This window comes from Chanodichthys erythropterus, chromosome 10 (genome assembly GCF_024489055.1).
Source record: "Chanodichthys erythropterus isolate Z2021 chromosome 10, ASM2448905v1, whole genome shotgun sequence".
In the NCBI taxonomy this organism is placed as follows: Eukaryota; Metazoa; Chordata; class Actinopteri; order Cypriniformes; family Xenocyprididae; genus Chanodichthys; species Chanodichthys erythropterus.
Window position 1 is genome coordinate 42459965 of NC_090230.1, and position 16392 is coordinate 42476356.

The 16392-nt window shown below is 36.7% G+C and overlaps 1 protein-coding gene across 1 annotated transcript; it reads right to left on the minus strand.

Moving 5' to 3' along the window:
* Nucleotides 1-358: 358 nt before the first annotated feature.
* Nucleotides 359-5236, minus strand: tmem218 (transmembrane protein 218). Its single transcript, XM_067399261.1, has 4 exons — nt 5108-5236; nt 4733-4866; nt 4534-4636; nt 359-706 (listed from the first exon to the last, which is right to left on the minus strand). Exons 2-4 carry the CDS (start codon nt 4840-4842, stop codon nt 572-574), a joined length of 348 nt encoding a protein of 115 aa, XP_067255362.1. The 5' UTR covers nt 4843-4866; nt 5108-5236; the 3' UTR covers nt 359-571.
* Nucleotides 5237-16392: the final 11156 nt, after the last annotated feature.

Here is a 16392-nt window from a genome sequence, read left to right on the forward strand (position 1 = left end):
TGATCCGTTTCAGTTCACAAAACAGTCTGAAGGAGTCATTCATTAATTTGACTGATCTGGTTCTTATTTGCTACCCATTGACTCAACGATCCAATCACAGTTTAATACTCAGTTTCATACTCAGTTATGAGTTTTTCGAAAACCTTAATCCTGACTATGAGCAATAATAATAGTGATGCTTCCATAGCAAACACCTCTAATTGAAGAAATGAACAAACTGGAAGTTTGACATAAAAATAAAATTGTATTCTTTTTAACAGTAAAAATACATAAAATTATGAAATTGTAACAGGAAGAAAACAATTCAATTACACATCTAACTTTGAATCTGTACATGAAAAAGTTGACCCAACCACATCCGAAATTGTTTGCAATGCACATGCTGCATGCAGGCCGCTCTATGTTGTGCTCTCAGAGAGATGTGGACGTCTCTGATTTGGACAGGAAGACAAAAGCCCTGGAACCTTCTGCTGTCCTCATCTCAAACGGGGCTCGTTGAATGACTGCGCTGCCAGGTTGGCTGCCCTGCTTTGGGATATCTGTAGGAGTTTGGCACATGAAGCCTTGCAGTCTAGTGTGTTCTCAGGGGCTTGGCATACACGGGCTCCAGGAAATGTAAGGGCAGCAACATGAACAGGGCTGCCAAGAACACCACGCTCACCAAGGACAGGAGCACGTACCGGCCGATGAAGAACATATCCACTATCTGAAAAACATCACAGGCTTACGGCGTGAATTATTTAACATATTATACAGTTACTGGAAAGTAATTAAAGCCATGAGGACTTTGATGTTTCCATTAATATTTTTAATTAACATGAAATACATTTAGTATGTCCTGCTTTTCTCCACTAGAGGTCAGCAGGGTTCTTTTAAGAAATTCTGACTGCAACCAGAGGCACCTCACTAAAACATTTAACACAGCACAAGACACTATTAAAGCGCCATACAGACAGTATTTTAACCTAAATGATCTTGAGAAAAGTGTGAAACTAAAAATGCAACTGTTTTAAACATTGATTATAAGAAATATTAGAAGGATTTCTGAAGGATCATGTGACTGAAAACTGAAATATTGGCTGCTGAAAATTCAGCTTTGTCATCACAAGCATAAATTACATTTTAAAATATATTAAAATAGAAAACAATTATATAATATAAACTGGAAATATAAAACATTTAATACATATAAACTAGATACAAAAAAATGTTGGGTTAAAAACAACCCAAGTTGGGTTGAAAATGGACAAACCCAGCAATTGGGTTGTTTTAACCCAGCGGTTGGGTTAAATGTTTGCCCAACATGCTGGGTAGTTTTATTTAACTCAACTATTGTTTAAAATTACTGTATTGCTTGCTAAAAATGAACCCAAAGTATGTTGGAAATTAACATTAATCAATATTTTTAATAAATGAACATTTATTAAAACGTTTAATGAATGAAACAGTAAGCATTTATTATTTATTTTAAGCCAGCCATAGAGTAATTTTTAAACAGATGGGTTATATAAACTGCCCAGCACGTTGGGCAAACATTTGACCCAACCGCTGGGTTAAAACGACCCATTTTTGTCCAACTTGGGTTGTTTTTAACCCAGCATTTTTTAGAGTGTATGTTAATAGACATAAAATGTTACATAGATATAAATCAGTATCCTTAATTTAATTTTTTTTTTGTTTAATATTCATGTAGCAGGATTTACCCTTATTCAAGCATTCTCTTCGAAAACTATAACTTCTTTCTTGCCATTATTTCTTACTCTGCTGTCTGTTTTTCTTCCAAGTTAGAATTAAAGCTGAACAGGGTGATAGCATTGAATACTAATAACAGTCTACGTCCCTACGGACCTGAACTAGAGTATGAGGCCTAAATCATGGGAGAGGCCACAACCTACATTAAACTACAGACAGAGAGATGTCTTTGTGTGTGTCTATGCATGTGTATGTGGGAGGGGGATCTGTCTCCAGCGAATGCAGTGTTCTCTCGTTTAACGCATCTCACTTTCTAATTTGCCAATTAGCTGGCTAGCGAAGCACAGAGCAGAGGCCATGTTTTATTAATGTGGCATCGAATGTGCGGCAGTGAGCTCCTGTTTGGGGCCGGCCTAATTGGCACTGTGATATTATTCCTTTGTACAACAGTGAGGGGTTACCCATTTCTCATACAACACACTGTCACCTATCAAGAAAAAAACTGTTATCTGGTCATACGCGCTGCAAGCAAATCAGCAATGGGTGTAACATGGATTTGGCGTTATGCACAAATCAGAGACTAGCACAACGAATGGTGCTACATGCATGCTTATAGTAATGAGAGACTTGGTTACAACAGAAAGCCACTGTGGAAAAATGATGGAGATTGTTTTTCAATTTAGGCAACTATCAGACCATATATTCATTATTAAACACTAGCGTACCTGCACAAACATACATGGTTTCTAAAATTCCAAAAAAAGTGCTTGTTGACATCAGAAAATCATTCTGAGAACATCTTTTGCAAGATATTACAGGAATGAACTACACTATGTAACGTGTGATATCGCAAGTCTATGTATCAAAACAAATGTAATCTTTTTCAAGCTGAGAGCAGGGGTAATATATTAATTTTAGGTTGAAGACAAGAGAATGTTTGATTCAGTCAACATGTTTCTGTTTTGCTATTGAAGACTGAAAAGGTAAATGGTTCGGTTTTTGTTTGTGCAGACAAGAGGGTGACTTGGCAGCTCAGAGCGCTGGTTTTGGCAAAGACAGACTTTGGGAAAAAGCTGTTGTGTTTGTGCTTGTCTGCTGTTGAGGAGAGATAAACTAGCACATGTCTTTGTCAAATATAACTCACACACAGAGCTGTACAGTGCACCTAACACTATTCAAGCATGAAGATCAGAATTCAATAAGCTTATAAAACAATTATCAAATCACTTATACATTAACCTTTCATTATAAATTGAACTTGAATTCAGGAAATATTGGTGCGTTCAAGTCCTCCTGGGAAGTTCGTACTTACGAAGTGGGAAGTCGTGTGCGTTCAACTCACTTTCGTCGGAGTAAGATGGCGGTGTGCCTTCTCTAAATTAATTACACACACAAAAAAATTCTACTGCTAGAAAATGTAGAGCAAAGAATGTGCATTGGTTGTATGTTGCTTTTTTATGTTTTTAATTAATTTATGAAGCCATTGTAAACTTTATTGTTACATATTATATTGTTATATTATGATGCTATCGTATTTTTTGCTAGGAATTAGCTTACTTCGTTGTAAATAGAAAAGCCTGACAATGTCACTGCTAAATACCTATAAGTATTGTGGTATTTCGCCATGTTTCTCATTGACACGCCCCCAACTCGTACAGATCGGGGCTTAAAGAAAGTCCTGAGCTCCCCATTCGTATTTACAACATTGTGGTGGCGTTACGCACCATAATACACGGCCACTTTATTAGGTACACCTGTTAAACTGCTTGTTAACGCAAACATCTAATCAGCCAATCACATAGCAGCAACTTGCTGCATTTAGGCATGTAGACATGGTCAAGATGATCTACTTAAGTTCATAACTGTGTCAGAATGGGGAAGAAAGGTGATTTTTTTTTTTTGGTGCTAGACGGGCTGGTCTGAATATTTCAGAAACTGCTGCTGATCTACTGGGATTTTCACGCACAACCATCACTAGGGTTTACAGAGAATGGTCTGAAAAAGAGAAAATATCCAGTGAGCAGCAGTTCTATGAGCGAAAATGCCTTGTCGATGGCTGAGGTCACAGGAGAATGGCCAGACTGGTTCAAGCTGATAGAAAGTAACTCAAATAACCACTCGTTACAGCCGAGGTCTGCAGAAGAGCATCTCTGAATGCACAACACGTCGAAGCAGATGGGCTACAGCAGCAAAAGACCACAACGGGTGCCACTCCTGTCAGCAAAGAACAGGAAACTAAGCCTACAATTTGCATGGGCTTACCAAAATGGAAAATAGAATATTGGAAAAACATTGCCTGGTCTGACAAGTCTTCTGCTGTGACATTCAGATGGTAGGGGGCTGAATTTGGCACAAACAACTTGAAAGCATGGATCCATCCTGCCTTGTATCAACAGTTCAGGCTGCTGCTGGTGGTGTAATGGTGTGGGGAATATTTTCTTGGCATACTCTGAGCCCCCTTAGTACAAATTAAGCATTGTTTAAACACCACAGCTTATCTGAGTATTGTTACAGATCATCTCAAAAATGACAATGAGTTCAATACTCAAATGGCCTCCACAGTCACCAGATCTCAATCCAATAGAGCACATTTGGGATGTGGTGGAAGGGGATATTCGCATCTTGAATGTGCAGCTGACAAACCTGAACCAACTGCATGATGCTATCATGTCTATGAACCAAAATCTCAGAGGAATGTATCCAGAACCTTATTAAATCTATGCCACAAAGAGTTATGGCAATTCTGAAGGCAAATGGGGGTCCAACCCGTTACAAGCCAGGTGTACTCAATAAAGTGGCCGGTCAGTGTGTGTGTGTGAGAGAGTGTGACAATGCACTCACCTGAACTGCTCTCTCAGGGGAAGGAACTTCAGGTGCGCGAGGGAAAAAGACTAAAACCAGTGTGATGGTAAGCGCCAGAAGGAATACAGGGATGATCCCTAACCTGGTGAGGCAATAACATCGATATTATTCATGATACAACACTACAGAGCACTGGAGATGCAAATTCTGTGTCGAAAACGTAAACGTATGCTCTTACTTTGTTGGGCCGGTTGCGCGCGACAGAACGATGGCGAGCACGAGAGTCACTATCCAGATTAAAGCAATGATAAACACACCTGTCCCAACGCCCAAAACCACGTCGGCCATCCTCACCTCTCACGCTGCGTGTACCTGAAATAGAGAAGTATCTCTTGTGTTTAGACAGCGTGTTAAGATTGGACGCGCGCGCTAAATCCGATGTTATGAAAGCAAACCACGTGGCGCGTCCATCGTCTTCAAACTGCTATTACTAGAAATTTACAGTCAAGCTTTTTTTTTATTCAGTCCCACAAGCATGCAGTTCATCAAAATTACGTGCTTAAACTAGCAAACTATCCCTTGTAAGCCTTTTACGGCTAAGCCGTTTGCTTACCTTATAAAATAACCAAATGATGAAACCAGCTACGAAATTCTGAACAATAATACTGATTTACGCCTAGATGCAAGCTGCAGAAAGTATAAAATATTTCCATGGAAACCCAGTCGCTTCTGTTTATCTCCACACTTCCTGTGTCGCAAATAGACCAATCAGGTTGTAGTATCTGGCGATCTGAATGCTGGGAGTTGTAGTTTTTGTGAATACTGGGTATATGTAGTACGTACAGTATAAACACTTTCTTTGCCCTGCAAGCTCACTGATAGTGTGTGTGCTTAATATATGTTGGTTTGTATTTTCGCCGTTTTTATAGACTCTTTATATTTTATTTTGAATATATTTTTCATATAGGCTATTGATGATGTGCTTTGGCTACAGTACAGTGACAATTTAAAAGACAATTATTTAATGTTAATGACGCGTTATTTTAGCATTAGGCTATCACACTGTCAGTCTCTATACAGGCAATTATATATAGCCTAGCTCCCTTTATAGGGATTTATATCCAGATTAGGCTTTTTTGCCTAAACTTTACTCGTAGCCTATGGGTTAAATTTCTAGAAGAATACCTAAATATACATTTGAGATTTGACCAAGTGCCTTTTTGTTTTTTGTTTTTTTTTTGTGGCTCAAATAAATAGTTTTCCTCTGCTTTCCAACTAGGCTAACAGCCAAGGCGAGCTGCAGCCGAATGTAGGTCTCATTTGATGCCGATAGGGGGCCAGCGGGCTCCACCGTTAATGAACCGGAGATGCGCGTGCAGGGCCCGGGGTGTTCGGTACAGCATGGACTAATGCCAGTGGAAGAGGAACCGCGGAGGTGTACACTCGGCAGAGAGAGGGGTACGGGGAGAGAGAGGGAGAGAGGAGGGGGAGATGGTGGGAGGGGTCTGATATGGCAGACGTCACGGCTTGTGTAGGGGAGTATAGGCTGTGTTGTCAGCCTGGTGTCAGTCTGATGAAGATTGGCATTCAGGTAAGCTGTCATTCATTTTCAATGTCAGAGCGCGGAGCGGGCGAACACTTCAGCCTGTTTTTTTCCCTCTCGCTCTCATTACAAAAGGCAGGACATTATTCATACAGACTGGCCGAGGGCTGAGGGGAGAGAATGATAGACAGAGAGAGAGAGGGAGAGAGAAAGTGAGGGGAAAGAGAGAGAGCGCGTGAGTGAGCGGGAGGGAGGAGGAGGAAGAGAACGAGTGCGATAGAAGGAGGGAGGAAGAGAGGAAAGACGGTAGAAGATGCCGTGCAGTTTGGGGAGCGCTTCTTTGTGGATGAATTTATGGTGGATGATGCGTTTGGACTTGTGAAATGTGGTGGTAATTTTTGTGTCGACATTTTTGTTGGGTTTTAAAAGGCGTTTTGTAGCGATACATGACTAAATTCTTCATATTCATAACGCGCAACATATAGGCTACGCATGTAAATTCATGTTTAGAATTTTAATCGGGATATATTTTGTTATCGCTAATGTTTTGTTGAGCAAAGCTTATGTCTTTTAATGAGTATTACATATAAATCTTATGGCTTTTAATGAGTAACGTACTACAAGGTAATATTTGTATTTTACTTTATAACTAGTCAATTTTGAAACTGCGCAGTAAATGTTTATCTGGAATTTATAACTTTTTCCAGTTTGACATGAGATTATCGCACATTATCAAGGAAGAGTTTAGGAAAATAAAAACACAAAGTCAACCGCGGAGTCAACTTCGCGAATACTTTTTTTTTTTTTGTCTCCGATGACAATATTGTATATATTTTTTTAAAATCAAAACACAAACGTTTTTGTGGTATGCGAATCTGTAATAAAGATTTTAGTACTGACATGTTTTTTCGTTTTGTTTATGATTCGTACGATACTGACAAATAACTACAAGTGCTCGAGCAGCATACTGTTGTTATGGTTACCACCTTTGACTAACGCGAAGTCTGTTCGCTAGCGACTAGCGTCGATTGAAAATATGCACTCTTGAGTAAATTGGTAATCCAACTTTTATGGGTGCCAAAATGTTGCTTAAAAAAGCCCATATATGGTTTTTAGAAAGTGTTTGCTAAGGTCCCACGTCTTGTTTGTACTTTGGCTACTTGGGGTGGTGCTTATTTGTGAACAGACTCCCCCAAACCTTCCATAATTCGCCACCTGACTGGTTTTAGGTAAATGGCGGATTACAGTAAACACGTCTAAAGAAATATTAGAAATACTATATTGGAAACATGCTCATTGCGATTATTAGTACTGTTATCAAGTATGGTTATATTTTTAAGCCGTCAATTTAATGACTCTTTTCTGTTGGCTCCATGCATACTGTTTACATACATGTGGTACAGTATTATTCTCTTGTGTATACTTAGACTTGTCCTCTGATTTGTAAAACATGAAGCTGGTTGTTCCGTTCTGACTTGCAGAGAGACAACATTACATTGTACTGTTAATAATTAAGTTCCTCATCAGATATAGACTTGTTCCTTTGTAAAAGTTTACTGACTTGAACATCCTTCATTGCACCTAACTTATAGGGCTGTGCATTTTTCTGCAAATGTGGATTCTTTACCTAAACTAGCAAGCAGACATTTTAAAAGCGGTGAACGTCTTAAAGGTAAAGTAAGAAACATGTGACAAAACAGCCTTTTTTCTAAAATTTTAAGTTGTCAGGTTAAATAATAAAGGACTCAATGGCAGTTGACAGGAAATGTGGATATTTAAGGGTTGTTTTAAACTGTTTGCAAGCTTATGAAGCAAATTTGTACAAGCTAGTCATTTTTAATACTCTTTCTGGAAATCTAAAATGCTAATTTAGTTCTTCATGCTAGGTTTATATCAGAATAACTACAATTAGATCAGTTACAACCTGCAGAAATGTGGTGCAAAAATCTCAAATCCTCTTAATTTAATATTTAGCTAAAGTATACACATACATAACACCTTTCACAATATGCCAAAATACTATTTTAAAAAAAAAGCTACATTCTAAATGTATTTAAGTAAATAACACTTTTTCTCTTTACAAATATTGAGATGTGATCAGTTTAGTCTTTCCAGTACAGGCCTCAACAAAGTTCTCACGGAGTTGTAGGTTTGAATTTCTTTAGTCTCAAATATACAATTATTTTAGCCAAGAGGAAATATCATACACATGTGTCATCTACTTATACATAAGACAACATAAGAGTGACATTGCATGTCCATTTTCCACCCAAAGTTGAATCTCATTTAATCAGCTGTTTTATTTCTGCGGTGCAGGCGATCATGAGGCTGTAATGTTTTGTCTGGAAGATAAAAGTTGTTGGATGGGGCTAATTTAAATGCCGAGATCCCTGCTGGGATCTTAATTGATGATTTGTGTCGCGGGACAAGCTGCCCACGGGCAAAACTGCAAACACAAAATACTCAAGACTTTATTTGCATATTTCCCTTCTCCACATTATGAGCAAATTACAATCTAAGGTTCAATACTGCAGGACCCGGAGCTCTTTTGGTCTAATCGCTAATAAAATGACTCAGTCACCCTAAATGAAGGAAGTAAACTGAGCAAAAAGAAGATTGTAAACCAATTGTGATTTTTCTAGACTTCCATAAAGCTGTTTAGAAAATTGTCTTCCTTTCTAACAATAATTGAAACGCATATTTTTCTACAGGACTCATTTGGATTTTCAGATCTTACACATGTTGTTTTTGTTGACAGTTAATGAGATACCATTTTATGCAAAATAAAAAAAGCAGCCTCAAATGAGAATTATTCATCAGCCTGTAGTCTGCTGGGGTCTTGTGTGTTCAAGGTGAAGCAATATGAGGCTACATTGTTCTCTGCTCCTCTTAGATGCACAGAGACAGAGCTCTGTTGTTACAGGCTTCCACCGCTAAGCCTTTGCTGATCCTGATGGCTCTCTGAGGAGCGCGGGCCTGTTATTGCGTTGGACGGCTGTGTGTCCAAACGACCTCGCTATGCTGCTCTCCTATACTGCTAGGCACGGCGGTCAAACTCCTCTCCAGGGACCTGGAGGTAGAGGAAGATTTACTTGATTTACACGTGCGCAGGCACTTAACAGTCACTCGTAGTATAGCACTCCCATCACAGGCCTTGCTGTTTTAATGTCACCCTGGCCTTAGAGAGACGTGGCATGATATGTTGGAGCTGACGTTGATTTGATTTATGAGAAAACACAGGCTTGAAATCGACAGTCTCCAAAAAGAAGTGATGATCTCATGTTAACAAATGTGATGAAGTCGTCCTTTGCTGTGCATGTCAGCACTTGTCATGCACTTTAATAGATGTAGCCGGATGACAAATGACTTGATGAAAATCTGTCCTTGACTATCCTTACTTGTGTCTATATATCTGTAACATTTAAAACATCTTGAACAAAATGATAAATAAAAATTGATAATAAAAAGTCTGGTCTAATAACAGGGTTATTATTGTTAAATAAATATTTAAAAAAATCATTACTTGAACAAAAAAACAACAACTGAAAGACACACACACATATAATATTTTATTTTAGCTATAGTTGCCAGAGTAACATCTCATTTTCTCCTTTAAGTTGAAGTTTTAACATAACTAAACTGAGACAACGTAACGTGTTGGCTCAAAAAAAAATAAAAAATAAAAATTAAGACACAGTTTGCATCAAGTTTTTTGAGTTATGACAACTTTGAGTGAATTTACATTCAACCAACAAGCTACATTGAGTTAGAGGAACTTAATTTTTAGCATAAACACAAATTTTTGAGTTGATTACTCAAAATTAAGTCCCTCCAACTGCCAGATTTGTAGCCTTGGAATCAATTAATCTTATCTATTTAAATTCAGATCAACAGCCATCATAGCACATGCTAAATGTAACTTATTTAGCATGTATATTTAATGAACAAGTAAGATATTACTTGTCACTGACATTAGTGTAGTCACTGCTTATTGAGTAAATGTGGTGTTTACCTTCATGCATGTATACTTATCAGCACAATGTTAACCACAAAAACTTCATTACAGAAACTCGTTTAAATGTCAAACATAACAGCATTAAACACTAACTTTCCCTTCACTAAAAACAATTAAATTAATTTCAACATTTGTTCTCCTTATCTAGTCCTATGCAAAGCATACGGGAACTAGAAATCCACCTAATTTCCGAAGTTATCAAGACAATTTAATTAAGTTACTACAACCTAATTTATTAAAAAAGCCAATTAAAATTTAAGTTTAAATTACAGACGATATTAAGTTGATGTAATGATCAACATTATTATGTCAACAGAACTCTACAAAATAATGTTTCCAACTTAAAACGTTTAATTAAAATAATAAATTAGATTTTTTTTTTTTACTTGCAATTCATTATTTAATTTGTTGTAACAGGTCCCCTGAATTAATTTTTAGAGTGTAAAATATAAGGGTTATTGACAAAAGAACCTTCAAAAAAAGTGTTTTTAAATATTTTCAAAACTGATGTAATGCATATTTTTGAGTCATGAACAATGTTTAAACAAGTTTCAGTTGTCAAATAAAATTTCAAAGTGTTTAAATTCACTTTTTGTCAGGCGGCAACCAAATATTTGTATGTATATACTGTAGTTGTACCACCTGACATGGAAAGTATACCCACCTACCTATACTTGAAATTAGCAGAGAGATCTACAAACATTTTCACTCTGCCACAAGGATCAGCTGGGGTCCTCCGGATGATGCATTATCTGTTAACTGTTATTACCTTGTCAATTCATAATAAAAGAGAATTGAAAAAAAAAAAGTTTTTCAATAATCTCAACATCTTTAAGATTACTGATATTTATAACATTTGTTTATATGAAAGGTTTTAAACCTAAAATGATGACATAGTCTTTAGTTTTTATATTTTTATTATTAAAACACCATTTTATATACAGTCTGTTTATTTGTTCGGACAGTTGCACCACATGATATTGTGGGGGTTTAAGATAACAAAACAAAATAATATTTATTATTTAAATGTACTAAAAATGAATTCAAATTATTATTTTAAAAGGAAAAATTAATTCAAATTATTATTTTAAAAGGAAATAATGCACTTGGACACAAAAATATGCATGTCATGTCACTGACCCATAAACATAAAAAAGTAATAAAAATATCAAAACGTAACAAATTACTATAACTTTAAAAATTAAAATGAAAACAACATAAAAATTTTTATGCAAAATATTAACAAAAACTACAGTAGTATATCAGTGATACCATAGACTTACATTGGAGGAGGGACCCAAACCATTTCTAGAAATCAGAATCTCATATTGTGATTTGGGGGTGGGATCTTTTGAATTTGACCAGTGAGCAATTACCTAGCAACACCCTAGCAACTGCATACCAATGCCCTGGTAACAACTCAGTGACCTTTGCCCTGGTTATTATTATTATTATATATTTTATTAATTTTCTAATGATAATAATAAAGTATTATCTCATGCAAATGACAGCCAAAGTTGTTCATAAGAACAGAAATAATTACTTCACCAGGATCAAAAGCAGAGTCAAATTAGCAGCAGCTTATTATTAATTCTGAATTTAAAAACCTTGAACAAGACTGTAAACCTCTGAGTGCCTTTGTTCTTATCTCTAGTGGAATGCTGATAATCCAAATAAATGAACTCGGCGTCACTGAGGGAAATACAAACACTTCTACCAAATTCTGAATTTATTATATTTCTGAGTAGTTTCTCAGAACAGATTGAAGGTTGAAGATATTTTATTTGAATTCTTTTTGAGATCAAAGTAGGGAAAAAACCCTAGCCAAGACCAATTCATACATTTTCCCCCTCTAAATATATAAATATATGCATGAGTATAATAACTAGTCAAATTAAAATAATGTGCTAGAGGCAGGAGAGTGCTTGACTATAAGGTTGAGAGAGAATGATGTTTAATATTTCCTCTATTAGAGTGAGCATGTGAATTGTAGTTCTCACATGTTTTACACATTTCAAATGTTGGTGTCATTTGGCGTGACTGGAGAGAGATAGATGTTCTCCAGCGGTGCATTGTGTGCATTTCACTCTCCTGTCTTTTGGAGTGCGGCGTTTTTATTAGAGCTGAAATAGTGCATTGAACGCTCATCTATTACTGTAAAAGCCATCTTCTCCGAAAGTGCCATCTCGCTTCGTCCCGTTTCAATGACATCATTCATAAAGGCATGTTTTTCTCCCATTCACACTTCCTGCTCTGTCCTCTAGAGCATTCAAACACAGACCACCATTGATTCCAACCACCTGATTTCATTTGGACCTTTGACACTGGGCTATATCGGAGCTTCCTCTCCCGCTGATCTATTTGTGCATCTTTTGTTGTGTTTCGAACAGAACCCCCCACGTTTCCATCATCCTCTTTCAAGCTCAGAGCCATTGAAAGGCATTGATCGGTAGCTGTATGTGTGCAAAATGCCTGTAATGGCGTCAGTACATGACAGAATCACTTAACAGCAAGGACTGAGTTATTTTTCCCTTTATTAATTCATTTGAATGGCTTGCCTTATGGTGGCTAATTCACTCGTTTTAAAAAGATTAGAAATGCATATCAATCCAGATAAATGGATCTGCGTTTTATTTGCGAACTGGTGTATCTCAACTTGTTTTATTGGCCTGTTGCTTTGCAAATACCGTTATGAGCCAGGGTTTCTTTGTGTGTTTTTTTTTTTTTTTTTTTTCTAATAAAATGCATTTGGACAGAGCAGCCTCTGGGACGTCATAAAGCACCTAACTTCCCAGTGGCTTTAGCCATAATGTTTGATTTACAGCTTGCAGAAGTTTCTCTGCTTGAAAAATGTATATATATATATATATATATATATATATATATATATATATATATATATATATATATATATATATATATATATATATATATATATATATATATATATATATATATATATATATATATATATATATATATATACAAAAGACTTATTTTCAGTTTTATTCAAAGCAATACAATTATTTCACAAAACTTAGAACAGCTACTGAAAAACTAATAATTTCATCACTTTGTCTATTTTTGGTAAAAGGCCCCATAATTCTAGGCCCCTCTTCCTCTTCGAAGGCTATTAGGAAAATCCAGAATGCAGACAAACTGCAATAAATTGTTTTCCATAAGTGAGGGGGAATGGATTTGGGAGTATGTGGAAAGCAGGATCACAGTGACTATACTCTGATCACAATGAAGATTCATTTCTGTATTAATTTTGTAGCTCAATAGCTTTATGAGAAAATTAATACAGGAGTCCTTTATAAAAACATACTTTTCTCAAGTGAGGATCTTAGTGCTATTGTATCATACTGGTTGCAGTATCAGTTCAAATTGTCTTGTAAAGTGTTGTAATATCCCTAAATAATTCATTCTAGTAAGTTAAAAGTGATTTCTACAATCACTTTGCAATTTAGTGTTGAAAAAGTTGCTAATTCGTCTATTAATTATCTATTTATATATGTACATGTTTTTATCAGTCCAACAGTGCAAGCGTTCATCATTATATCTAAATTCCTTAGAGCTCTGTTTAGCGCTGCTGGTGGGTTATATTTGATACATCAGTATAAGCAGCATGATTTTAGGCTGCGGGGTGCTTTGCCTTCCTCGAGCACATGAGAGATTTCACACACACGCTTGCACACACCAGCTGCTTTATTGCATTCGTACAGTATGTGCCGACAGTTTTGGGTAAACCTCATGTCATTTCGGATTTAAGAGGTGGTTGCAATCGCCAACAAAAGGCCTCAACAACATATTTTTGGCTTTCTAATGGATGTTCCAACCACGTTGAACCGCATTCCACTCCCTCTCACTCTGGTTTGTTTTTAGGGGCCCCATAAGATATAAAGTTGTTTCCTTTCAAGTGGAGTGTAAACATATAAAAGGTTGCAGATTGAGTGCGTTCTTGCTCTAGTGTTTGGACATATCTCAGAACATTAAACAATCTTTTATTCCCAAAGAAGTTACTTCACAATAAATTAGCACATTGCTGCAGTGTTTCCTAACAGTTCTGGTCTAATGTACGCCAACAGCCTCATCAGTAAGTGCATATATATATATATATATATATGTGTATATGTACGCACACACATATGCACTGACTGGCCAAAAATAGGCAAATGCTTAAGAATCTATGACTGGATCATTATTGCGGTGATTGTAATGTTTCTAGCATGTTATATGTTTGGCAACAGTTCTTTTAAACCTAACAGATGGAATGTGTAGCTTTTCATTTCTTAAACAACCATAGGAAGACACATTATGGTCATATTCCAGGATGACAATATCAAGATTCATCAGGCTCAAATTGTGAAAGAATGGTTGGAAGGAAGCATGAAGAATCATTTTCACACATAAATTGGCACCTCTAAGTCCAGACCTTAAATTCATTGAAAGTTTTTGGGTTGTGCTGGATTGAGACTTTACAGAGTGCTCACCTCTTGCATTGTCAATACAAGATCTTGACCAAAAATGTATGTACCTCTTGATGTAAATAACATCGCAACATTTATTTCCATCAGGAGGTATACATAAATTTTTGGTCAAGATCTTGCAAGAGTCAAGCACTCTGTAAAGTCTAATAATGATCCAATCATTGACTCTTAAAGGCACAAAATGTAGGATTTTTGGATTAAAATATCCAAAAACCACTAGAACAATGTTATATATTTTGTTGACTTGTGTACTTACATTATCCCAAATGTTTCCAAGAATGTTTAAATCCAGAGAAATAAGCAATTTTTAACAAGGACATGGACTTGTCTGACTGTCTGTGCATCGCCTATCAGTGACGTCATACCCTCCTTACCCTTGATTTCTGGTTTTTATTTCGTAGAAACCCTGGAAACACCAAAGACACTTTAATATATAACATGCTTTATTAGATAAGGGAACAACTGTTTGGTTGCATTTATAGACAGAAAACTAATTATTATATAGTTCAACACATTTAGTCTTATTGTTTAAATCTAGTTTTCATAATTTTCCACGAGTGCCATGCTTTTACCATGCCTCAGAGAAAAACACTTTTTTTGTCAAGTAGCTAACATAGCATAATCAGATGCAACTTTATTTTTAGTAACAATAATTTTTTAGTACAGCATTTTCTCTATCATACAATATGCTTAATTACATAAAATTAATTGCATTTATTAGCACAAGACATCCAGCATTTATTAATATGATATTCTGCGAATGCTCAGAGTAACGTTAGAACATCATTTTCAACACACTCAAATGTATCTAATATGATAAAACAGCGCTGTGTTACGCTTGACCTGAAGAAGTGGAAGCGGTGACTGTGGCATAATAAAATTCTGCTGCTCTCGAAGCATGTGTCATACTTGTCTCTTGTTAGCAATTGTTCCAGTGGCCTCGTTCAGCTCCCACAACACTCGGCCCTGCTCTGTTTCATACTAGAGTAACGTTAATAATCTCATCCATCAATATCATTTGTGCTCGGGTTCCATCCCAAATATTTTCCACCGGCTATGGGGGTTGAAGACGACATCTCCCAAGATTCCACGCTCAAACTCGGAGTCATCAAGCTACGCCTTTGTTTTGAATAGGCGACCTCTAGCGGCGAAAATCTACATACTGTGCCATTAAGAATTTGCTATTTAAATCCAAACAGCAACTGTTTTTTGCCAGGCAGTGTGTGTGTGTGTATAATTGTAAATGTAGACGCATTTATATAATTTATTCAAATAAAATATGATATTATATTATATTAAAGCCATAATGTTTTTCCTCTCTGACTTTGCAATGCACCTTCCCCATTGAAATTCAGCATTCTCTGATGCAGTGTAAACTCTACTGTGTAGATGACCTTACTAAATTGACTAGTTGATGATCTTATGGACTGACGCCTGTACTTCAGTTTTCTCCAGCTGCTAGCCGTGAGACTTCTGGTGACTGTTCAATTGAAAACTTAGAGGGAGATAAATATAGCAGACGAAATTGTGTCCCGCTTTGTGTGAAACTCTAGAAACGGATGGTCTTCGGAGAAATCATCACTTGCCATACGGGGGATGATATTAATGCGAGCCCGCAAACACTGGGTGTGATAACAGCCAGGAGACTGATCAGCGATGCATCAGCCATTTATCGACCACAACTGCGTGGAAAACAATCTCGTGCTCCCTCACTGTTAGAACTTCATAACGTTGCCCTTCAGAAAGGACTGATGACAGCTCTGAGCTAAAAGTGAAACATAAACAGCTGCTGCCCCAGAGTGTGGGGGAAATGTAGATGCATGCATGTGGCGCTCTGCCATAGCTGGGGT